The sequence below is a fragment of the Bemisia tabaci genome, chromosome 7 (genome assembly GCF_918797505.1).
Source record: "Bemisia tabaci chromosome 7, PGI_BMITA_v3".
NCBI classification, from domain to species: Eukaryota; Metazoa; Arthropoda; class Insecta; order Hemiptera; family Aleyrodidae; genus Bemisia; species Bemisia tabaci.
In genome coordinates, this window is record NC_092799.1 from 7,588,701 (window position 1) to 7,614,905 (window position 26,205).

At 36.8% G+C, this 26,205-nt stretch overlaps 2 protein-coding genes across 4 annotated transcripts in view; one reads left to right on the forward strand and one right to left on the reverse strand.

Annotated features, from left to right (window-relative positions):
* Nucleotides 1-499: 499 nt before the first annotated feature.
* Nucleotides 500-5,772, forward strand: LOC109032680 (uncharacterized). 2 transcript variants are annotated; one of them, XM_019044933.2, is made up of 3 exons: nt 500-730; nt 1,359-1,684; nt 2,932-5,772. In XM_019044933.2, the coding sequence occupies exons 2-3, from the start codon at nt 1,421-1,423 to the stop codon at nt 5,032-5,034; spliced, it is 2,367 nt and encodes a 788-aa protein (XP_018900478.2). In that variant the 5' UTR covers nt 500-730; nt 1,359-1,420; the 3' UTR covers nt 5,035-5,772. The 2 variants fall into 2 exon arrangements, with proteins under 2 accessions (XP_018900478.2, XP_018900477.2); XM_019044932.2 differs by having other exon boundaries at nt 501-730; nt 1,380-1,684.
* Nucleotides 5,691-26,205, reverse strand: part of usp (retinoid X receptor ultraspiracle) — an 86,731-nt gene continuing 66,216 nt past the window's right edge. For both annotated transcript variants that reach the window (XM_019044935.2, XM_019044934.2), the window contains exons 2-8: nt 21,058-21,184; nt 19,146-19,313; nt 18,087-18,252; nt 16,988-17,110; nt 15,921-16,041; nt 14,880-15,104; nt 5,691-13,575 (exon numbers count right to left, since the gene is read on the reverse strand). In XM_019044935.2, coding sequence (XP_018900480.1) covers nt 13,322-13,575; nt 14,880-15,104; nt 15,921-16,041; nt 16,988-17,110; nt 18,087-18,252; nt 19,146-19,313; nt 21,058-21,184 — 1,184 coding nt within the window. In that variant the 3' untranslated portion in view covers nt 5,691-13,321. The remainder of the gene's footprint in view (nt 13,576-14,879; nt 15,105-15,920; nt 16,042-16,987; nt 17,111-18,086; nt 18,253-19,145; nt 19,314-21,057; nt 21,185-26,205) is intronic.

Sequence of the window (26,205 nt, forward strand, 5' to 3'; positions counted from 1 at the left end):
TGATCGGAAATGTTGTGTGTGTTGTGTGAGTGAACTTGCGGAAACTTTTGCACAGCTTTCCTGCGGCAACTGTGATTGGCCACTTCGGCAGATCTCATATGCAACTGTGAAACATTTCCTCTAAAAGTTAGCCACCCGAAATCACGTTGAATTTTCGTAAAGTAATTGAGATTTGTATTTTAAGTTATAGATTTTTAGATTTCTTGATAAAAATTCAACTTTTCCACTCTTAAAATGTGAAATATCATTGGTTCCAACTTATAAACTAAGTATTTTCTGTTTTATAAGTTGGTATTGGTTGTTTATTTAATAAACAGGATATCCGGAATTATTTGAAATTCCCGCTTATTTTGGTTCAACTCGGAATAAATGGAATGAACCGCTCTAGACAATCAAAGCGTCTGGTTCAGAATTTGCGGTTAAAATTCCTTCTGTTCGAAAAAGAGGAATAATTGGGAAAATGTAGCAATTTGAACCAATTTGCGCAATCCAACATGTTTTTGTTTTGTTTTTTCTCCCTTCCCTCCTATCCATTATCCCTCGCAATATTTTGTTAACTCTGTCTCTCATCCCTTTTTCCATAAACGTAGAATTACCAAAATTACCAGAAACGTTCACGTTGTGTTATAAATCTTGCCTCTTACAAATTACAACTTACAACTTCGTGTATCTGTGGCTGTGGCACATGATTACATTGTGAAACGTAGCTCAAATTGGACCGATAACACTGGTAGCAGACCCTTTTTTTCATGCCTTGCTTTTACTTATGTTCATGTCAAAACTTGACCTGAATCATTGTATACCTACTGATATCATTTTCAAATAAAACTGCCCTAGTACTTTTTGTAATATGCCAGAATCATGCTGAATTTGACAGCTGAATATGGGAGCTGAATGTCGTTGCTTTACAGTTGAATTTTCATTATTTTTTGGTATTTTTCATCCACATTTCGTCACCTTTGGGCCAAAGTATCACAAGCGCCACTTTGCCAACTATTCAGGAGACATGAAAAACTGATCTGCGACCGCACAAGACGAAATTTTGGCTTGAAACTTGGATTACGCATCTAGCATAACTTCCTGCCTTGTATTTTAATAAAAATTTCTTTACGAAAACATTTTTTTCTTTGAAAATTGGCGCTTGTGTTCTTGGGGCATTCTGAGAACTGATGGCGCTTGTGGTAGGGAAGCTCATCAAATTTAACAAAGTTCTTTCCATATTTATTCATTTTTTATCTAAAAAAAATTACTATTTTCGCATGTAAATGCATCTTATTAATCCAAAGCCATCCGTAACTCAATTTTGATAGCGTATGATTTTGGCGTAATATATTTCAGGTTTGTTTGACCAACCGCAGGTTTTCCCTCCTTTGTTTCAGTCGATGGATTTTCTGATGCTGACTTGAAATCGTAGCTTAAAATGTCTGGCAGGAAGACTTGCCCAACAGTGAGTGGGAAAAATGTAGGAGCTGAATCAACAACTGGAAGTCATGCGGGATTGGGAAAGGAAGAAGAAATGAAAGAAGATGAACGCCAAGAATACCTGAAAAAATATTTTCCAGAGTTCCTCAGCACTGTTAAAATGTGCGTTAAGGAGACTGGTTTGAAGCGTGTCGATGTCGGAAATCTAGGCCTGGATCCTACTCAAATAAAGGACGTGCTAGATGCTATCTCAAATTCCAAGGTTTGCATTTATTCATCCACTTATTCAATCTGTTCATTTACTTATTATTAATTTATTGAACAACAAGCAGTCAAAATGTCAAAAACAGATCGGGATGGCAAAATAAATTTACTGAAAGGCCAGTTCTGGAAAGCACTTTAGTCGCCAACGTGCTGAATTGTCCTCTGTAATAACAGCTAAAATGTACATTCCCATCTCTGATAGATCTGCTGGAGATCTTGCCGAATAAGTATACCCACACACTTTTAGACTGCGACAGCAGAACCGGCATCTTGAGTCTTGCATTTTGCTTTCAATTCTGAACGGATATCACATTATCTTCTGTCGAAGTCTAAAAGTGGGCAAACTTATTTGGTCAGGACTCCAGTTAGTATAAAAGACCCCTTTGTCCATGATATTGGGTAAGGATTTAAAATTTTTGTCATCAGTGACACTTTTCTGAGACACTGTCATCATTTGATGTTATTGTTAAAATAGAAAGGAATTGATCATGAAATTGTTTTTTAAACCGAAGAACTTCAAAATATAAGGATTTTTCAATGGTAAAAAACGTAAATTTTGCATTGCATTGCCAAAACAAGCTTTGAACTCTAGCTAAAACTTTGATTTGGGGACTGGCTTAAGTACCATGAGGTATGCACATAGGCCACAATTGAAAAAATCCCTTAGTTTCCAAAAAAGGTCACAAAAAAGCCCTCTTATTAAGAGGCTCTTTCCAGAGAGCTTATAACGGCACAGAACGTTTTAATTCTCATCATATTTTTAACATCTCTTGGTCTATCCTTAATATAATATGCCGCAATCAGACGCTGAATTTAGCAGCTGAATGTGGAAGTCAACAGTCTTCGCCCAACGGCTGAAATTTAGCAAATTCGAGTTATTTTCATCCAGATGTGTATCAAATCTACTGGAATAGTTCAGACAAATTCAAAATTGGTCCGATGGTTGCTGAGAATCGTTGCTGAATTTTGCGCGTCACGCGCAAAATTCAGGCATCGGGCCGATGACTTCCACATTCAAGCCACATTCAGCTCCCACATTCAGCGTGTGATTGCGGTGTTACAAGTCTGTGGCCTGATCATTCAAAGTATATCCTCATGACATGACAAGACATAGCCCTATCTTAAGCATGCAATATATTGCATCACCATGTCTTATTGGACTGCTGTAAACTTTCAATGATTGACTTGCTGGCAGCATTACTAATAATTTTTCTTATCATGTCTTTGGCTTGTTTGTTCCATTAGGTCCATGAGTTCAGTGCCGAGAACAGTGATCTTCGTTGTGGGATACGATATTTGATTCAAGAGTTGAAAACAAACTCAACTTTATCTAAGCTTAACCTCAGGAAGTGCAAATTTCGGATAATGTACCTTTTAACTTTGATGGACGCTTTGAAGGAAACAAAAATAACTGATTTGGATCTCTCCTATGTCTCCTGTCCTCCATTCAGCAGTGAAAACACGGAGCGGCAATTTGTCAATTTTGTGTGCAACACATTGGACTTGACGCATCTCAGGTTGACTTCCTGCTCTTTTTTGACTCCTAGGGCAGCCAAGAACTTGGCTGAAGTTCTAGACGGTACAAACCTTACTCATCTTTGGTTGGAAAACACAGGCTTCCGCTGTAAAGGAGCTTTTAAAGCGCTGTGTAACATGTTACCTGAATTGAAGATGAAAGAGCTGCACCTAGGACAGAATGAAATCGAAGACGATCAGTTGAAACCTCTTTGCAAGAGTTTACAGAGGTGCTGGGAGTTGAATGTATTGGATCTTCACTCCAATAAAATTACTGAGAACGGAATGAGTCTCCTCTCTAAATCTCTAGATTCAAGATCTGGTATCTCATTGTTGCTGGAGCTTATACTGACAGATAACAAAGGTTTCAGTGCCAATAATATTTCAATGCATATAAGGAAGTCTAAAATCACTGTATTGCATCTAGGTGGGAATCAGATTCATAACTGTGAGGCGTTCTCCCTGCCAGATTTATTTAAAGGTGCCTCTGTTACCGAATTACATCTGGGTCATTGTAATTTAGGAGACGATGTAACTCAAAACATTGTTAAAAGTCTAAAATCTTCAAAAGTGACTAAAATAAATTTGAGCAGCAACCGTGTTGGGCTTGCAACTATATCTGAATTTGCAAACTGCTTGAAGGAAACACAGATCACTGAGATTGACTTTTCGGAAAATCAGCTCTCCGCAGAAGCACTGGATGTGCTCGTGGAAGGTATCAAAGATTCAAAGCTTCGAAGGCTTACTCTGAGGGGCAGTGCAGAAACATTGCAAGAAGGCTCACGTATTGCTAACTTTGTTGAGAAAATTGGGAGCCCTGGTCTAGAATCCTTAGACATTAGCTACACTAATTTTGAAAATTCGATCGCTATTCTAGCAAATGCTCTCAAAAAATCTGAAATTCTTGATTTGAATCTTAGTTCTTGTCAACTGGGGGGCCGAGTGGATGTTTTAGCCAAAGTTTTAAAGGACACTACAATCATTGATCTTAATTTAACAGGAAACAATATAGACGATGATGGTGCAATAAGATTAGGGGAGTCAATAATTGAATCGATAGTTGCTAAGTTAAATTTAGGAAACAATCTTATCTCCGACAATGGAGCAATGGTTTTGGGGCGTACTCTCCAGAGAGGACCATTGTATGAATTAAATTTAGAGCATAATAAAATTACTGATAGTGGTCTTGAATTGGTAGCAGATCTACTGAAAGGAACGTATGTAACGGATGTGAATGTCGCATTCAACACAGGCTGTAAAGTATTACCCTTGGCTACGGTTTTGTGGCGTAACCGAACTAGGGCTCACAAATTGTATGAAATGTACCATACTCTGTTTGACGAAAAGGAGTTTGAAAAAGAGGAATACAAAGATACATCTGTTTTAAGTGCAGTTATTGAAAAAATACTGGTTTTTTACAAATTAATAATGAAAGATCCCTCTGCTATCAGTTGTCTGGCAAAAGTGGAAAGAAAGATTACCTTCCAAGAAGCAGTGAGATCAACACAGGAAGAAGAGTTCTTGTCGATGACTTACTCGAAAGGTACTTTAACCTTTTTAGTGCATGCTGCATTACTCAATTACTTCCAGCCGCCATATAACCTTGATGTAACACATTGTATGGATTTTTTGGATCTTGCTATAAGGCTTGAACTGGACCCATCAGCAAATTTTTTTGCTACAAGAATTGCCGAGAGGATCATTATGAATAAAGAGGAACTTGCGCAACCAGAGGTTTATGAAATGTTGAAACAAATTGAAGAGCCACTTTGTAATTTAAAATTAGGTCCTGATAACATGAAAAAAATAATGAAATATTTTAAGAGGTCTTAAGCTGTTTTGTAGCACTGTTTTGCCCCAAATGTGTCAAGCATTCTTTCCTCCTTCTCTCTTGTTTTTCCTGGAAAAATGGAATTGTCGATCTACAACTCAATATGTCAATGGTGAAACTCCCAACCACATATCTCGGTTTGTGATATTGCAGACCTCCTGTCTTACTTTTGTACAATGGAGAACCAAGGTCAATTCTTAAAAACTTTCATGCTTTTCCACCTCTGTGCAAAGAAAATTCTAAAGGAGCTTCAAGGAATGGTTTTGATTTTTTCTGCTTTAGAGCAATAAAATAGGAGTGGAGGTTTTTCAACACTGCAAACGAGGTACGTGGTTTGAGAACTTCACTGTCGATTTGTTGTAAATGATGACTCATGTTACTTTCTGTGATATTTTCCTTTTTTATCTGTTAAAGTACCCACTATTGTTGCTCCATTTTCAATCATGGTTAAAAACCATACATTTCAAAAGTTATCTAAATCATAGTAATATTTGTGGAAATTGTGTGCAAATATCAAAACAATTTAAAAGTTTGACTTTAACTTCGCTATCAATTGTTTAGGTCCAATCATTGACCAAGTATTTTCAAGGAAGCTTATTTCTTGTTCTCAGGTTGGGATGAACCCAAAATATTTTTGATAAATGAAAATAGAATAGAGTAATTTAAAATAATAGGATTTATTAGAATGTACCTGTACATATATTTACAATAAATAAAACAATTTATTTTTTATAAATTTAGCTGTATTGAAAGATTTATTTCTCTTAATATAGTAGGAAGCTGAGATCTATTTCCCGCATTGAATTTCACTGACGAACGTTTAATTTTTGTTTTAGTAGTTTTGAGTTTGGATTCAGACGAAGATCTGAGAAGTAAAGAGAAGGGAGAGTAATGATCGTCACCGTGAGAAGAGTTGGTTTCGCCAACTTGCCATGATAAAAAACCCAAGAGAGGAAGTATAGTTTCCGCCAAGCATGACGAGGAAAACCCCACTTCAGGCATTAGAAAGTTGCCTGTATAAAATTCGCTTCAGAAAAAAAATTATGAATCTCAGATGGTTTGCTGATATATTACAAGCAATTTGTCAAATCAGGCATTTTATCAAATGCGTAGGATGATAGTCAAATGCCAGTTTACGAAATTTTGAAAATTTATGACAATGAGCTAATGAGTTTTCAATATTTTGGAAAAATAAGTAACTCATAAAATCCACACTCTCTGTGTTCTCTCTTCTTCAAATGCTTTTCATCAATTCAAATGTTGAAATTTTAAAACATTAGGGTTTTATGGCATTCCGCTTTCAAGATAAATGTTCATCCAGGAACTAGAAATCGTTTAAAATACCATTCCATGGCGCAAATTTTTATAACGCTTCATTTCTTACAAAATCAATGAATTATTTTTTCTAAAATTAGGAAAATAAACAGAATTTCAATCTAAATAAGAATATTTGACAACTTGCCTGCGCATTTGACAAAATACCTGTTTCAACTTTCAGCCTGTGGCAGATATACAAGTTTGACAAGCAAACACAATTATCTGCAAATTGCAAATTTTAAAAAAAAAAAAATTTCGTTTTTTCAAAAGTTTTCCCCCAAAAAATACATTTTCTTTTAAGTAAGTTTGGCAGTGTTCAAAGATTCATACAGGTTTTTGCTCTACAACAGCATTGCTGAAACTGAAACTGATTTCGTATTTTTTTTTCTCTCGAACTAGAATTTTAAAATTTAGCTCTTAAGATAAATAACCAAAATAAAGTATTTCAATTACACTGATAGAGTGACACTAAAAAGATCTGAATCTTAAAAATTTAAGTTTGTAAACTAAAAACGAACAGAGGTTTTTTTTTTTTTTTTTTTTTTTTTTTAAATTAAATATCGAAGACAGTGCTTCCTAACTCTTCTGAATGGACTTAGATATTATTTCGGCGAGAGTCCTTTTTTACAGCACCATTTTGTTGATGATTTTCATCTCGATATGAAAGTTCTGGATGGATTGGCGATTTACAGGCTTTATTTCAGATCAGTTTCTGCTGGTCAATTAACTGATTTGCATGGGAAGTTGATCTAAGTTATGCAAATCTGTGTTGAAAAAACTCAATCTTTCTGAAAGAAAAGTGTCTTGCTGTGCTGTTGCAAAAATTCTCCTCATATATTATTTCCTGGAAAAAATATCACCCAATAATTTCTCATGGGAGTTTCACAACCTTGTTCATAAAGTGATGATCATTTACCAACGCTCTAGAAACACTGAAAATTTGCAGTTATAGTATTAAAACCTATCAAATTTCTTAGTTTTCAAACATTATACCTGTCTGTAAAACATTAAATTCTCTTGAGAAAAGCTCTGAACTAATAAATCACACAACTGCAAATTTCTGGTGTCTACGATACCGTATTGCTAAAGCGTTTCACAATACCCGCAGTTCCGCTTAAATTTAATCACAATTTTAAAAAAAGATTACCAAGAATAATGGTATGCACTGGGTCCGGTATAAAAATCATTAAAATTCACATGAATGTTGTTGCATAGCTTTAATCACATAGGATATTCTCTCTTTTTATGTTTCTTAATATCGACAAATTTGATAATTTTCTACTTAGGATGACTTGCATATTTTTCCTTTTTACAAGGGAAAAGAAAAAAAAAATCCTAAACCTAGGTAATTTAAAGGGCTTAACACCAACTTTATCTTAAATACAATCAATAAGTATCAACAAAGATCAAATCTAGTCAACATGTACAAAATAAAAGCACCTCCAGTTGTACACAAACCCTGTCTAGCCTTTGCATTTATCCAAAAATCAAAATAAATCAATAAATAATATAAACTTTAAAAATTTTCACTGCACTGCTTACATGCTTCTTAATTTTGCAAAAATTCAATTTTACAATACCTACTTTCTTGAGTCAAAAAAGTGGTGAAAGAAAGGAAAATTTTATAACTTAGGAATAGATAGTAGGCCCATTTATTATTTAAATATACTGAGCCGATGTAAACTGAGCTGTAGTTAGATATTTTTAGGTAATTTTCAGGATTGTATTCCTGCTTTGAACTGCAAGTATGTTAATAGACACTGGTAACAATGAGAATACACCATAGACACTGAACAGAAAATTTATTTCAAGAGTGACATAAATGTTTCAAATGTATTCCTCAAACTGAAATTAAATTAAATAAAAGGAAAGGGGAGACTTTGACAAATTGAGATACATTTTCCATGAAAGTAATATGTGTCTCAAATTAGAAATTAAATGAAGAGAAAAAATCGGCCTGAAATGGCTTTCGCAAAATTCTATCCTACTTATAAAATCATTTTAGAATCTGAAAGAAAATAAAAATAGTACGATCAATTTCAAAGAACTGCATGCACAGTTTTGAAATGAGCTATCATCTTTAAATTTTTAATATTTTAACAAAAGAAAAGGTACTAAAATTTAGGCAGTAGGGTGGTTTCCACACATAACAATAACGATTTTATAAAAAATTTTAAAACACATTAAATACTAAAATAAAAAGGCAACGCATGGAAAAAGATGTGGAGAGGTGGAGAGGAGGTGACAGCAAATACAGAGCAAAGATTACTTTTCAAGTAAAACCAGCTCAATCTTTAACGCAAGAACTCAACTATATTAGTGTTACTGAAGTTCCATTTCAACTGAGATTTCACTTACACTGTTACTTTTCATTGAAAGATGATGCGATGTCAACAATGAAACTCTCAGACCTTGTATCTTGTTTGCAGTGTTTAAATGTGTATGCTCCTATTTTATTCGTTTAAAGAGGAGAACAGATCAACATCATTCCTTGAAGATTTTTCAGAAATTTTTTCCTACCGGGAAAAAAAAATCATGAAAGTTCTTAAGAATTGATGTTCAGTTTCTTATATCAAAATGTAAACTAATCTTGTGCTTAACTGATCTTTTGTCGTGCCTTTCTCAGAATTTCTTTTTTGAATATTAATTAAGCTTAGTGCAAAAAAAATCATATAAAGTTAAAAGTTCAGAATAATAACACAACAGACATGATGAACTTTGGAACTGCTAAGCAACGAATACTGTCAACTCCATTATAATTAACTGCAGTTAAAAAAATTCATGATCAGAAAAATTCATTTTTCACAGGTAAAGTAAAAGTCTGGCAGGAGGGATATTCTTCGCGCTGAACTAAAAAATTAATGCTGCCACTAACTAGACCCTCATAAAAATAAATACGGTTGTCCGTTATTTGACCCTGGTTGAACCCAGGCCTAAGTGGCCTTATCAGGGTTCATTCCTAATTAGGCCCCAGTGAATTTTCACCAGGTAAAATTCAGAGTGATCTCGAGTGCATACTGAACCACGTGGTTTATAGGGAATTTCATGTCTCACTTCAAACGGCAACCTTGTGATCACCTCTATCATCGATACATCCCTAGTGCCAAAGTCCACCTCACATGAAAAACTAATTTTTGCTGTTGCGAGGAACAACTCAAGCGAAACATAAACCAACCAATGAGGCCAGAAGGAACCAACCTACACTTTGGAAAAAATCTAGTTGATGTGGTGGCTGCTGACATAATTTTACACGTAGAATGCGTTTCCACAAAATAAAAAAAATCCAGCAAAAAATGGGCAGATGTTAGAAGGTTGATAGTTCATCAATAATGGTGATTGACGCATGTATCAATTGCATTGATGAAACATGCATAACAACAAGCCTCAAGACAAGGTGTTAATTGGACATATTTCTATCAAACGGAACTAAGTGCCACAGGGAGAGGAAGAGAGAGGGGGGCTTGAATTGATAGAACACGCTATCTGGGATTCTAAAATCCTCAAAAGGAACTCAATTTGGCACTTAGTTCTGTAAAACAGAAATACGTTTAATTAAAGCACTATAAAACATGTTTCTGCTAAATTTTTAGAGGAAAACGAATTACATGAATAAAGGTCTCAAAATCAACTCCTGAGCAAGATATAAAAATTCACAGTTGAGGAGCTTTCCGGAAAAAGGGCACATGGCAAAAAATCACGTTTGCGAAAAATGAATTTTAAGTTTCCATGATTACTTTCTGGCCACTGATGGTAACTTAAATCGCAGCTTGGACTCCCGATTTTGAATGTAAGTCACAGTCAGTGGCCATAGAGTAATGATGGAAACTCCTAATACATTTTTCTCCAACGCAATTTTTTGCTATGTGCCCTTTTTCCGGAAAGCTCCTTAATTGACATTGGCGGAATGTGAAAAATACAAGAGATTTCAATTGGTGTCTGATCCGACTTCAATTTGTTCGGTGTAAAAAAAACTTGGTGCTATTTTGTGAAGGAGTCAATTTCTGAACTTCCCGTTGCTTGAATCAATTTCTACGTAAGATTTTGTAGTGGAAACAAGTGACTTTTTCCCCCTCAAGACCTCGCCTACAAGCTCATTGGTACCAATTGTGACCCAAAATAAGGTTCTTACCATTTGGACATGCTGTGAACATATGCCTCAGAAAGATTGGTCCTTACGACCATTTCAGCTTAAAACAACCAATGCAATTGATCACTATTACCAGCTTGGCGAGGAATCTAGCTCAAAGTGGGTTGGTTCATTTGGCTGAGCTCAGTTCAGATCTTGTAAAACTATGATTAGGCTCCTAATGATTAAGAATAGTCTAATTAACAAGTATGTACTCGTATTTACACAGGTATATCTTCAGGTTAAGTTAAAAACAACTGAATCAATTTAAAACTTGAGTATCTGAATAATGCGTACGTTACAACCAGGACTAGTTAACATTTACACCTGCTATTATATTTAACAGATAGAGGTAATTCTAGTTGAAAAGTTAACAACATAAATTTATAAAAGAACAATGATTTAATAACAATATTGCATCCTACAGATTACACGATGGAAGAAAAGGACATAATTACATTAGATATTCCCACATCGCACTTAATGGACAAGTGTGCAAACTATGCACTAGAGTAAAATTTTGATAACAAATGATACATCAACTAGAGGTTATTTTTAACTTTTACAAAAATATTTGAACCAATTGTTTCAAAAACCAATCATCTCTTCTTCTCTAAATGAGTTTTCAGAAAAAAATCACCTGTGATATTGTGTCAAGATATTCAAACATACAGTCATACATAAGATATCCACTTTTTACCTATCTGGAGCAATGGTGAGGCACAGCTGACGTTCAAATATTTGTCTCTCAAAGAGAAAGAGAGTTCTGAAAGGAGTTATTTCACATTGACAATGAGACCAAGTGTGCATTTAAAACAAGTATCGTATGACTTTTCATTCTTCATCTCATCATTTCTCATCACTACAAAAATATCAACGATCATTTGGCAGGCTGATAGTGAGTAAACTGATTGTTCCGATGGATATTTCTCCAATTTCATTGGATCATCGCATTTTTGATAGAACTTTATCTCACTCATACAAAATATAAGCCTGGAGATATTCGTTTTCAAAATAAATGGTTCCGTTAGAATTAGAATTTGATGATTATTGCGTTGGATATTTAAAAAGTGCTTGATATTTAGACAAATTAGATAGAATCAGCCGCACTACATCAGTCTTTGACCGATATCCTTTCATGTTTTATTTTCTCGACAGAAAGGTAATCATCATTCTGTCTTGAAATTTTGCAAGTGTATTTTCATATAAGTCAGAAGAAATGTGCAAAAAGTTTCAAGGCATTACATTGATTGGTTCTCTGGTAAAAAAATAAAACTTAGGAGGAAATTGAGCATTGCGCGGAATGCAGTTAAACTGATTTCAAATAAATTCACCTAACGAAAACAATCAAAAGAGCAGCCGAAAAAAGAAATTGCTGGTGATGGATGACAAGTTGCTATTATTTTTTGAGTTTTGAAAAAGAAAAAAAAAAAAAGGATGGAGAAAAATACAAATAAACTACAGGAATGTTATCCTTCAGTTTGAGAAGTGCCAGGTTTTACACTTTTGTCGCTACAAGAGAAAAATAAAAATTGAACCAAGTAGTTTGATGCAGAATTTATTCCCTGAGTGCTTTCAGCAGAATATTCACTCAGTGTTCGCCGAATTCATCCTGTGAAGGATGTCCCGTATTTATACAGGGTGATTCAAAACTCCCACACCACCAGCACGAGGTATCATCCTTGTAAATTTTTAACAAATTGAGATATAGACTTGAAATTATGTGAGTACACCCCTGTTACAGGAGACAACTTTTGGGAACCTCGAAACTATAAAAGGGGCAACTATGAAAAGTGGCAAGTACTTTGGGGGTTACAAAGGTAGTGCAAAACTTTTGGATCACCCTGCAGAGATGATTTGTCTGACTAAAACAAGAGGCAGATAAGTAAAGCTGATTTTCACAATCTTAAGACTTTAGAACTCGTGACAGTTGCACCAACCATTTTGTTTTTTTAAATCATGAGACCAGAGGATTGCTAACTTGAATCTATATCCTAACACCAGAGAAATTACTGGCTAGAAATGAATGACACATTTCTAATCAAGTCCAAGGACGCAATTCTATTGCAAAGTTCAAACTCATTTAGGAATCAAAATAATTTTTAGTTAAGCTTCTAGGAATGGAAGCGGTCACTTTCTAATTCATGAAAGTATCCAATAAAACTTTTGAGAAAAAGTAATAACGTAATGTTTTAATAATACGTTTTCGACTGATTAGACTGAGTCCTATTTTCTAACTTCAGATTTGTAGTTTATTAGGAAAGTAATCGGTTGAATGGTTGATTCACATGATGTTATACTGTTGCATGATACTTAAAAAATAATTTTCTGATTTTACCGACAAACAAAATAAATACTGTCTCTGATTAGAAAAGTTTGTGACAAAACCTTAAGTATTCTCCATTGACAAATTACCTGATCACCACAACAAGAATTTGAATTGAAAATCTAGTATATTATTAGGTAGGCTACATCAAAGTAATACGACAAAAGAGTTAGAGATGTAGCTGGGAGGTTACCGTAGGGTCTTTCATTACTTCATGGTACACTAACTTGGTACCATTTAAACACGTAAATCAGGTACATAAAAGATTAAAAATAAATGTAGGAAAATCTGGACGAAGGAGCGCAACTGTCAGTGCATACAATCTTTTTCTTGTGGGGTTTAAGTTAAACGGAGCTCAAAAAAGTCAATCCTAGCGAATTGTACTAAAAATAAGATAAAAAGAAAACTAAACAAAACATTTACGGTACCAAACAGTAATACTGTTGACTTCACCTGCACAAATGTCCGGTACTTAACAATCGAGCAGATCATTTGAAGGATTGGATCAGGAACCCGATGGTTACAGTGTGCGATCGGAATTTTCCAACATTTCCACTAGAAAAACGTCTACTTGAGAGTCACCGATTAGCTTATAGAAAAATAGGTATTCTGAGCACTTGAGCCCTATGGATCGTAAGGATGGAAGCCTTAGGAGAAGTTTCGCAAACCTTCCTGGTTCCTCTGGATGCGTCGTTCTGCAGTATTCCTCTAGTATGGTGAAGACCTTTTCGCGGAGCAAGCCTACTTCTTGTACTGATTTCAAACCTTTGGTATCTGTTAAAAATAAAATAGAAAAAGCAAGTTGAAAAAATTTAATCTGCGATACGATGAAAAAACAGAAAGAACAAAAACAAAACAGTAAAACAAACAAAAAAAAACAGTCCAACATTAAAATTTTTATAATCCCTTGGTTATTCATATGGACGGTGAAAATCGCAAACCATGTAACTCCTTTGCGGATAGGACGTCCGTTTGCATTAAGATCTCCGCATCCATTTTGATTTTTTGAAGGAGAACAAATCAACATCATTCTTTAAAGTTTTATCTGAATTTTCCTTGCACAGAAAAGAAACATTACGGAAGTTTTAAACAATTGACATTGGGTAATTTCCCATTTAAGAAATAAAGTATGACAGGAAGCCAGAAACATTGCAAACCGAGTTCCTTGGTTTTGCCAATCAATATGGAACAGAGACAAGTTTTTGGGAAATAAGCTACATGCATCTGTGGCCTGATTATTGAAAATCTTTGTTCGTAGACAGAAAAAGACAAGATTAAGGAAGAATGGAGTTATGTGATTGGTTGGCTCTGTCCATTTGATGATTGCCAGCCCTTTGTCGGACCAAATAATTGACTGCTTGTCAGTCTCCTTGGACTTGCCCTGTCCAGTCAACATACGAAAAATGTTGACGATCATTTAAACGACTAGTTGGTCCAGTCCTGTCAAATTTACATCAAAGAACTATACTACAGTGTTATTAACATGTAGCTTCACCCCAGATATTGGTACCAAAGACTACCTTAACCAGTCCAAACTTAGACTATAGGATTCTAGACGACTTTTCACATCCAAGACCATAAATTTGAATTTTTTCCACCCCAGTTGACAAAATTTGATTTTATATCCGGAGGTCTCTACTCAAGGTGTCCGCACAAATCCAAAGAGAAAAATATGGCACTAATATAAGATAATGGATGACAATTTTTTGAAAAAAAAAGTATGACTGCTTAGTTAATAAAAACTCTTGGTACCCCATTAATAGATAGCTTACGAAGAAAACAGCCTACCATTGTAAAAATACTGATTGGAAGTAAAGATTTAAAAAAATGAAAAAAACAATCTATTGTTAAAAGCAATCTTGCATATTGGCATAAGTTGGCCGCACGATCAAGAATTTTGACCAAGTCATAGAATGATGAAACAAAAATATGGCAATTTCGTAAGACCTTTAAGTAATTATGATGCCAAAATGAAAATATGGTAATACCATAAGACTTTATATGATTATATGACCTGTAAACACCCTGCTACTCTTCTATAGAGTCACAAATTTTCATCAAATACAGATGAGACATACCAGGATTGAAAAGGATTATGGTGCGCAAACAGCCAAGTTCAGTCTTATCCATTTTCATATCTTTCATCTTGGTAACCAGCTCCGTTAGGACTCTGTCAAAGATATTGCCCATGCCTGCTTGATGAGCTGAATTTCGATGTATAGTTAGGCCTGTAGTTAACACAATACCGTCTCGAGCATCTATCGACCGGTGGGAGAAAGACGCTATCAGCAACTCGTTCCAGCCTGAAAAGAGAGGAAAAAGAATTAACGATTGATTAAATATTGGTTTGTAAATTGTAACCTAAGTTGTAAGGGAGAGGAAAGTTTCCAAAATATGAAATTTGATAATTGTAACCTAAGTTGTAAGGGAGAGGAAAGTTTCCAAAATATGAAATTTGATAATGGTATCAGTACTGCCGGTGATTAAATCTGGGATCCAGTTGTGCTAATTTAGCAGGTGATGTATAATGTCCTGCTATGGAAAAACCCTGTACCAACATTCAAGAATTGCCAAATTTCTTTTTATGAAAACTTTATTTTGATGAGCTAAATGAGTATTTTCTCTGGAAATTTCTAAATAACTTAGATCTAACTGCGAATTAAATCCTCTGAAAAATTGGGAGAGAATATTTGCAAATTTACCTAAAAATTTGCATTTTAACAAAGGAAATTGGGCAATGTCTAAAGGTTCATACATAGTTTTTCCTTAGCGCGGTAGTAGAGTATTAAGGGCATGAGGCGAATCTTAGGATTTGAGGCAAGATCATAACCTAAAAAGTAAATAACGAAAAATAGAGCTTTCAATGATATAAAATGGCATTCTACTACTTGCAGCACTAGGGCAAGGGTGCAGATCTAGACCACACTCCTGCAGGTGACTATCAGTTGCATGCAAAACTGGGAAGGTCCCCGAACAGGTTTGCAAAATGGGAAAGACCCAAGAAAGGGTCTTACAAATGGGAAACCAGCTCAAGTCAACAAGAAAATTGCACGGTTTTTTTGCAGATTGCAGCACTTAAGGAGTAAAGAGGCTAATAAAAACATTTGAGAGGTGCGTACCTGCTCTTAAAAGGCAAACTTGATCTTCTAGCGGTAGCGAAGTGAAATGAGGAATGTGTTTAGCCCACTCAACGAGCTGGATCATCTGTTTCTCCGCTGCCTTGACCAGACTATTTGTGTTCTGGAACAAAAGAAAGATGGTACTGTCAAAATTTGTGTCAATGATATTGCTCCTGAAATAATTAAATTCAATTTGGTAGAGATCAAGTCTTACAGGTTGGAGACTTGATTTTGTCGGTTTTAATGTACATTACAATCGATAATTTTTAAGGTAGGCTGCCCAGCCTAATATCAATACTTGTGATGGATTTAAAAAGAAAAAAAACAATGTTACCAGCTTCCAAAAATTTCCTTTGAAGTAGGCTGGGATATGTTCACTTTCACCCAGTAAAATGATAACTTAAACCGCGGAAAGTACTAAAGATCAAAATGCAAAAATACTTGGACGTTAAAAGTTAGTTACAACACTTACAACCTCATTTTCAACCAGAAAAAATAAACAAAAAATGAGTCCTTGATTTGCTGCTTTTGCAACGCCATGACTCTTGCAATAACAACAAATCGACAATTCACTCATACTTTCTTTTTCTGGTTGAAAATTAAGTTATCACTGACACAAAACATCGTAGATTTTCTGTATTTGATCTTTTGTATTTTGAAGCAGCCTTTCCCCAGATTCAGTTGTTATTTAAATGGGTGTTTTTTGGCTACGTAATTTGTTCTTCACTCATACTTTAACCCCTGACTGATAAGTGAAAACTGGGATATTAAAATAAAATATTGATGATAAAAATTGACTTTTTTTGAACAAAGTTTCTAAAGAATTTTGCAAATAACTGCATACTTTTGCTAGACTTCTTTATAACAGTTGGCGAACGTTGCTGAGTTGGCCATTACAAAAAGTAAAGGAGTAGTATTGAATGATTATTAAAAATTCTAGAGGTGTGTTTGCCTCTTGCCATATTTTTAGTAAAATTAATCAACAAAAAGTTCAAGAAAATATGTTGCTTCACTGCAGACTTTGCAAGGGGACTGCACTGCAAACGATGATTAAAATACACCTGTACCTGGTCCAAATTGCACTCGACCCGCCTCTCTGCTTCCAGTATCCGATCGATTGCCAGATCTGAATGATTGCTGCTGGTTGATTCGACTTCATTTTGGTTTTCCTTCGTCCTCTGTCTCTCTTCCTAAAGAATCGAGTCGCATAAATTTTAGAACCATACAACTCGGTGAATGAAAGTAGAGCCACTTGAAAAACCAACACTGAAATCTAAGTTTGATTAGGCAAAATTCGTGAAACACCTGATCTATTTTCGATCCGCCAAGGAGATATCATAAAGTATTAAAAGTTAACTAAATAATTACGTCTTATAATTTTATTCAAATTTTTTAAAGAAAAAGACGCTCTTTGATATCATTACTTATAAGCAGGAGTCTCAGGAATTTTCAATAGAAAGGGGGATTAATTTAACATATAAGATTATCTACTAGTATAATTAAGGGACAAAGGGACAGTACCGTTACCATTTCTTTTCCTGTTCCTTATTTTTACATTTGGATTCTTATAAAGAATATTGTCGACAGACTCATCTTTGGAGATGGATGGAAATTTAATACGAGGAAAACAACATTTCTTATTTGAAGACCTCTTTGATCAAACAGAGTAAACCCATGTTAACGAGTAACAGGATGGTAGAATTATGCTCCTGTGGGAAAATCAAAGCCAAAAAACCCAACAATTTGACTTTGATTTTCATGCAGAATAGTGTAGACCCAGCAATATTCTACCGTGCGTTACTTACAGTATTCTGGCCATATTTTTAGATGTTTTCCTTTGTCAACATAGCTATGATTCTAAAATTCTTCCTCATTTTCGCAAGCATCAGAGGACACTTGCACCGTATGGTTATTTTCCAACTATTCATTACAATACGGAGAAAATTTGAAACACATGGCAGAATAGAGCGTACAGTTCCCTTCAAACTAAATATCTAAGAATATGCACAATCTTAGTGGCACAAATATGAGTTTACGCTGTTTGATTGGAAAGGTCTTCATTCATGGATAAACCAAGGGCTAACAATTGAGCATGGACATGTTTGTGGTGAAACTTTTGTAGGCTCTGTGATGAGGAAAAAGAAAAAGAAATGTAAGTTAAAGTACCTGAACGGCTTCTCTTTTCATTCCCATAGACAAACATTTCTTGTAACGACAATATTGACATCGATTCCTTTGCCTCTTATCAATCAGACAGTTCTTTTCTTCACGGCAAGCATAAGACAAGTCTTTCCGAACTGTCCTCTTGAAAAATCCTTTACATCCTTCACAACTGCAATAAACAAAATACATCGATAAAACTACTGAACATGACCCGGACAGCACATTTTAGGAGCAACTTAACTTCTTCCTATTTTTGCTGCGGCACAATGATAAACGTGGTAAAAAAACTCACTTCAAGGAATAATGAAAATCAAGTTCCTTGACACTGTTTCATAAACAGACCCATGAATCAAAAATATTAAAGCCACCAAGGTTGAATTTAAAAAAGTAAAATTTTGATTGTGACAGAAAACAACACTCATAAGCACACCCACAATTTTTTCTGTCACCACCAGATTCTTAAATGACAGATAATTCTTTGAAGGAAAAGGTGTCACAGCTAATTCAGCTTTTCAACACCTCAACCATCTAGACTCAGTAGGTTTGTTCCAGAACTTAAAGCGGCTTTGAAAATGTCGATTTTGCGAATTTCCGGATGTTCATTGGCTTAAAAATCACAAGCCCCTGGAAGAATTGATGGTCGTTTCCTTCGACCAGAGGTAACTTTACCACAACTTTCACTTTTAAGAAGTTAAAGGCTGTGTCCATCATTTCTTGCTCATCGATGAGGACTTACCTTTAGAAAAAATAATGAAAATTGATTCTTGATTTCATCGGTCACCAAAAAACAGGACTGAGAGCTTAAGAAATCTCGCACAGTTCGAGTTGAATGAAATAGACTGAGGTACGACTGCAGGGCTTTGGCGGGTAATCCTGCAAATTGGCATCAGTTTTTCACAATTTGAACCTATGGAAATGAATCGATTCTATGAGGGGCCAGGTGCTCCGACAAAAAATCGATTATTTAGCATAGGTTTAAATGGAGGAAATCCGGTGTTGCCAAATTGCTGGATCCGCCTCTGCTGCAGGGACAATAAATGGGAAGGGATAAAAATAACCAACCTGTAGACTCCGTAGTGTTTGCCACTTGCTCGATCTCCACATATTGAACACAGGTGTTTGGAGCCACTGAGTGGATGGTTTGGTGGAAGAGGAGATGTTATGGAGTTATTTTTTGACCCACCGCCCGCAGACCCAACAATCAGACTGCTATGAGCCATTCCAAAAGAGCTGAAAAACAATATACCACAAAGATGTAGGCGACAAATCAACTAAAAACACCAGAAAGACAGAAAATAAAGGTTTAAAGGTGAAAAATACAAAATATGAGCTCCGTGTTGAAGCTACGTGATAAACTTTGTAAGAAAGGTTTGTCCAGATCAGATGTTTCTTCGCGTGTTGCAGAATTCACACTGTCGGACCAGTTGGACAATTGTTGAAATTCATAAACAAAGTTATGGACAAAGCTATAGACAAAGAAGACATAAGGAGTATGGAGCGATCCTATTGGTTGAAATTGGTATTTTTTGTAGACTAAGGGGGTAAATGATGGACTAACTACACGGTCTCTTGTAGGTTGCCGTTAGTTAGTCTATTACCTACCTCCTTTGTCCATTGTAACCACCCGCTTCCACCAATAGGATCCCTCCATATCCCTTTTGTCTTCTTAGTCTATGGCTTTGCCTATCAATTTCAACTATCATCCCGACGGCACTGGTAGACGGCTAACAATCATATGAGGCTAGACAATACAGGAACAGCCACAGCATTGGATACTTGGACGATTCCTCGTCTACGAGAATGGTTAAGTTTGCCTATCTCAGTGTTTGAAGGCACTTTTTCTGATCGAGCTATAATTGCAATTTCGAAATGAAAGTTTCAGCATTGAATTCGACACGATACTCGTTTTCCTGCCAACAGCCAGAACCACAATATTTTACCATTATCTTCCAAATTTTGACGTTTCATTCGCTTTCTACTCACTGTTGGTTTGAAAATGATGCCCTGTTTCTGTCTCGAGTGGAATTCAACGATATGACTTTCGAAGTAGATCTTTACGAGGGATCACAATGATTTGCCCCTAAGAGAAATTAAAAAGACCAAATAATTTTGTTCTCGAAGTAATGGAATTTTCTTTGTCTTTGTAATTTTGTCCAGTAATGAACGTTGCTATCCCTTTCAAGGATTAATTTCCGAAGTTATACAATTGAATTTTACTCGAATTTTTTTTTTTAACTTGATCATTTCCAGGGCAATGTGAAGAATCTATTTAAACCTTCGTGACCACAATATAAACTTTATTGGTGCGAAACTGTTGCAAACTTCCTGCCATACTTCATTCCCCCCCCCCCCTTTGGCGGAAAACTAGTCCATGTAATTTCTTGAAAATTTCCTTGATTTTTCTTTTCTGTTGGATGAATGTTCCATAGAACTTTCAAGCTCAACAGTTGGCTCGTCTCTCTTTTAAAAAATAAAAAAGGAGCGGACATTATGAATATCGCAATTGGGATGGGTGGTTCTGCACTTTGGCCATCGATATGGAGGTTTAAGAAACAACAATGAATACTTGAATGAATCCAATGAATCCAATAAATTGCACGGCGTCTAGCAGAAAGGACCTAAGTCACATCAACCTCGAGTTAGGTTAGGTTAAACACGTATTTTTGGCGATATTCATGCATATGTGTCCTTGAAATTTTCAGATATTTTAGATTAAATTGCGCACAAAATTGTCCAAAAATTTTGGAAAATTATATTCGCAATTTTCCCGGTAAATTCGGTTTTTATCGGAGAAAACTTGGCAACGCCTGGAGGCTCATACGGCGTTCTTCCTCAGCGCGACAGAACTGCCCTTCGTGCAAATATGTATAGGTTCGTGGGAGATTTATCGATTACCATTAAAAATGTAGGTGTCACGGACAAATTGCGCGAGTCGCAAGGGAGATATTTGTTGGGTGCATGCGTAATGACTCACTTGGGGCTATTTGGACCACCGCCAGGACTGAACTGGCCCCCTAGGAGGCTGGCTGTGTCTGGCTTCATGTCTAGAGGCGACTGTGGACCCACCGAGTTGAGTGATATGTTGTTCTCCAAACTTAGTCCTGCAACAGAAAAACAGACCCACGTTTTTAAAATTCATAACGATAAAACGACACACGAACACTGACCAAAAAAGAAACAGACTTAGGTACTATGTTTTTCTTGATAAATTCACTTCAAAAAATGAACATCATTAGGAAATAAGCAACTAGAAACTTTGACACATCATTAAAAGCACCGATCTGCATAGAGAAAATAATGACATTTGGGTGCAGAAAAAGCATATCTTGGTTGCGGTGTCACAGATTTATTTTTATTTCGGAGAGGAAATTAATGCGTGAATTTTCTGAACTTTTACGTTTTCAGCATACTGTAGGATCATAAAGTTACAACAGTACGAAGTAAAACAATAAAAGTTACAACAAATTACATAAATTTCCTTTAATCATAATGGATGAAACGTTACAGGAGATTTTGAGCCACTGCAACCAAAGAATGCCCTTTCTGCAGTTCTGCACTCAGTGCTTCAATTGTACCTAGTTCCTTGTAGCAAAATTTAGTACAAATTATACAATCCCGCGGTGCGTATTGCGTATTTGCGTCCAATAAGTGTGTCATTTATATGTTCTTCAACAGAAGTAGGTGCTTATATTGTTAAGCCCAACTTGAATAGAAGGAAAAAGAAGATGTCGGGCCTGTGGCAATCCAAGAATGCCACGGAATCCAGAAAATGAAATTTCCTGCGAGATCCTCCATTTCCCTGACAAATTTTGGAGAAATTTTTTGACATTAGAGGATACGCAGATTGGTTAAAAATACACGATGTATTTTCATGATATCTGTTGTTCGCAACATTCACATTTCAAAAAGCACAAAAAGGTAAGTAATCAAAATTTCCCATGCACTGTCGTCATTTTCCCTGAGAAGTCTCGGTTCCCCCTGCCTTTAAAAATTACCTGACGTTTCTCGGGTTTCCTGCCGGTTCTCCCGAACTGCAACGACCCTACGTGTGTGTACGTGTGTCTATATTATTCATTGAAAAATTGCAACACGTAACGATGGCCATTTTAATTTTGTAACCGATTAAACTAAATTTAAATTTCGCGCGGAGGCGTAAAAATCTAAATGGACCATCTGTATCGAACTATGTCTATACCGTAGTTTACTCCTTGAAGAGGACAGTTCAAAAACGCACAAAATTCTTACTAAGATCCCGTGGGGTTTGGAGCGAATTTCAAATTTTCCCGAATTTTGGGTCACCTTCGATGGCGAAACAACTCTTCTTTCAAAATTTTGAAATATTTAAAAACTCACGCTTTCACTTGGAGATTAAAGCGTGAGTTTTGAAATATTTCAAAGTTTTAATACAACAGCTTTTACTGTTTTGTGAAAAATTCGATCGTCTTCTTTAAAAAAAACTCTTCTTTGGCTACGCTAAAAGTGTATAGCAGCCCTATTCTCCATGCATTGGCAACAGCGGTTGCAGTCTGATCAATTTGGCTCGATGAGCATGTTTCCCGTCTGGATATTTTTATCACCTGCGTAAACAGCTTCGTCCTTTTTTCATCTGCCCGTCTCGAGTCGCGACGGGACGATCCCCAAAAACTAACCCGGGACCCACCCCCGAGCTTAGGACGTCCCTAAACAGTTTTATCTTATCCAGTGGCGTGGCGTGCTTTGCGATATATCGATTGTTATACCATTTAAACCTACGGAAAAGGATGGATAAGCAGGGTGTTCGCAGCGAACACCTTAATAATCGATTCTTTACCATGGGTTTAAATGGCAGAACAATCGATACATTGCAATTCACGCCACGCCACTGATCTTATCACGACGAGATTTTTCACTAAATAAACATCCTCCCTCGAAAATCGTTCTTTCGCGAGAAAAAATTGATTTTCCAGGGAGTTAGTACGTGATCGGGAAAACACAGGTATTTTTTTTATTTAAATACAGTATCCAAAAACACATTGATCACGCTCAGGGTGGCAACATTTCATGAAGAATAGAATCTTGAAATTTCACGTGACATAATTCATGAAATTTCAGAAATTTACGAGAGATATTGAAAAATACCCGTTCCTTGTCACATTTCGCAAAATGTAGACATTGTGACTTTCTTCAATTTTTGTGTGTTTATGTGCGGGTTGCATACTCCGGCCCCTGAAAAATATGAAATATTTCACAGCCTCGTGAAATTTCATTAAATATTTCATTGAAATTTCCGATCTTTCATTTCTTTCTTTCGTTTCATGCCACCTCGATCACGTTCAAGTGGTCAGCTTCGAAAACCGCCAAACTCGGGAAAAAAATGAAATTCTAATGAACGGGGTTTGGTAGAGATAAAAGATGTCGTTTTTGCTTTCATGACCTATTAGCCTTCTAGCTGAAATTGCAAACGATGGAGCGCAACAAAATACCACATCGTTGCTGTAAGATGACGTGTGAGGAAGTTTCGTGTAGCACTGATCTCTCGGTCAAGCGGCAATGACGTCATTGACGTCGTGCTTAAGACATGCAAACCTGAAGAGGAACTTATTAATTTCAACACTTGCTCGCTGTTCAAAGTTAGAACTGATGGATTCACACGAAGGTGCGAGGAAAATTACAGTTTTCCCATTTTGAAGTAGGGAAATCAAGACCGATTGCAATCCTCTTACATGTCTCATGAAGAATTTTGAACGGTGATTTTCCCGATTATCCGATTAGAGATCTCACAAGTGCGGTAGAAAAAAATTAAAAGTAGACGAAAGAAGAGAGAAATTTAATGTTTTCCAACGATAAGATTGCCACACTTACCCATTACTTTTTAAGGTTCCAAACGCAAAATTGCCTGGCTTTCCAGGTTTTCAATTACTTTCAGGATTTTCGCAATTTCTACATTTTCCGGGCATTTTTTCACGAACAAATTTAAGCATTCTCCGACTATTTCAGTTTTCCGACCTTCGGAACAAAATTTTTATCCTGACTTATTTCCTTTCAAATCATGATGACTTCTGTAGAACGCAGCTCGCGACTTCCAGGTTTTCCGGACTGCCGGAAACCCTGGTGGACTATAGTCTTTCACAGCACTGAAGTTTAGGGATGGCGATTTTAAATCGGTTTTAGGCGCCGAATAGTCGATTTAATAGGATCGATTTTTCGAGGTCGATAAAAATCGGAATCCATTTTTCCGGCCGGAATCAAATTATTAAAAAAAACTCGAAATTTCCTACGTTAATGTGTCACACAAGGCGAAGGATCTGTGAACCCCGAGTTTTCAAGTTCAGTTTTAGTCGTTATTGGTTTTAGTAGTGGTTACATTTTTATCGCCGAACTTGGATTTTTACGCACTGGAAAAAAAAAACACATTGGATCTAGAGTCCAGACTCTTGAAAACATTGACAAGAAAAAGTACTCTTCATTTAATCGGATTTTTGCTTGAATCAAAACGAAATCCGCTTAAATCAAGAGGCTTGGTACTACTTGATTTAAGCTAGATTCTGGTTGAATCAAGAGTACTTTTTCTTGTCGATGTTTTTATGAGTCAGGACTTTAGATCCAATGTGTTTTTTTTTTTCCAGTGCGTGTTTCAAAATAGTTTTCTGAATCAGTCGATTTTTTCTTAAACCGATTTTTTCCATCAGATTTTAAAATCGAATGGATTTTTTTACTGAAGATCAAATCGATTCCCCGAAATTTTCCCGAAATCGATTTTTTCGAAAAATCGCCATCCCTGCAGTGAAGCTTGCAGAGCCGGGCGGCAACGTAGTAACGTAGAACGGCGGGCGCATGCGCGGGCGCTCGTAGTTAACACGGCAGAACGTTGCCAGATCGGCACCCGCACCGGACGCCCCCCGCCCCAACGCGGCGGACCCGGCACCGCGGGCGGGTCGGCGACGCCGCGCCGCGGCGCAGCTGAGGTCGAGGTCGCGGGCGGCGCGGCGCCGCCGACGCTCAAGGTCATACTTCCGCGTCATCATCATCGTCGTCGGTCGGAGTCGCAGTCACAGTCGACGGCCCATCAGCGTCTCCCGATCTCCGCGCTCTCCCGCGGGATCCCACGCTCTCGGGGACCGGGACACCGCCTCGACGCCCGACCCAGGTCCGGGATCGCTCCATCCTTCGGGCCGCTGCGGCCCGTGGTCGCCGGCAAAATGGACAGGAGACCGCGGTGGTGGCTTCCGCGATTTCTGCGGGCGAGGCGATACTTGCATTCGTCTCCTGGAAGGTCCACCAGCGGGCCGATTATTGAAACTGATGGACAAAGCGATAGATAAAGAAGAAATAGGAAGTATGAAGCGATCCTATTGGTTGACATGGTTGGTTCTTATAGACTAAGGAAGAAAATTATGGACTAACTGTCGGGTCTTCAGTGGGTTGCCGTTAGTTAGTCTATTACCTACCTCCTATGTCCATTGCCACCACCTACTTCCACCAATAGGATCCCTCCAAATCCCTTTTGTCGTCTTTGTCTATAGCTTTGTCTATCAATTTCAATAATCGGCCCGCAGGGTGTCTACTAAAACAGGCTGGTCAAAAATAAGTACTTTGACAGTACTTTTTCAGTACATTCTCAAGAAATTCAGTACCTCCTCTAAAGGAAAAATTCCGTACTTTTTCGGTACCTCCATTTGACGAAATTAGAAACATTTCAAAAATTTAAATTGCGACGAAAATGACAAGAAATTAAAAAAAATTCCGAACCTTTTTTCGGAATTTCCGCACTTTTTCAGTACTTCCGGACCGCCCTTGAAGAATCAGTACTATTTCCGGACTTTCTGGAAATTCTGGACTTGTAGACACCCTGGTCTACCTACCCCCGTGAGCGGGATGTTTCAGATAAAAACGAACCACTTGAAAATTTTGAGTTACCAGAGGGGGGGGGGGGGATCCAAGTGAGAAAAGGCATGAAAGAAGTCCCTCTCATCACAAGTTGTAAAGTTTAGGGAGACTCAGACGCGTTCTTGAGATGATCAAAGTAGCTCGTCTTTTTCTGAAACACCCTGTATAAGTATAATTAATGTGAAATACAGAGAAAACGTGACCCATGACGCTTCCTGGAGGAAAAGGGGGTCCCCTCGAGTGAAAATAGGCTTTA

Bases quoted from the DNA above. Each gene is read 5' to 3' on its own strand.
- LOC109032680 (XM_019044933.2), top strand. From the start codon at position 1,421: ATGTCTGGCAGGAAGACTTGCCCAACAGTGAGTGGGAAAAATGTAGGA. The intron at 1,685-2,931 runs GTTTGCATTTAT...TTGTTCCATTAG, and splicing joins ATGCTATCTCAAATTCCAAG to GTCCATGAGTTCAGTGCCGA.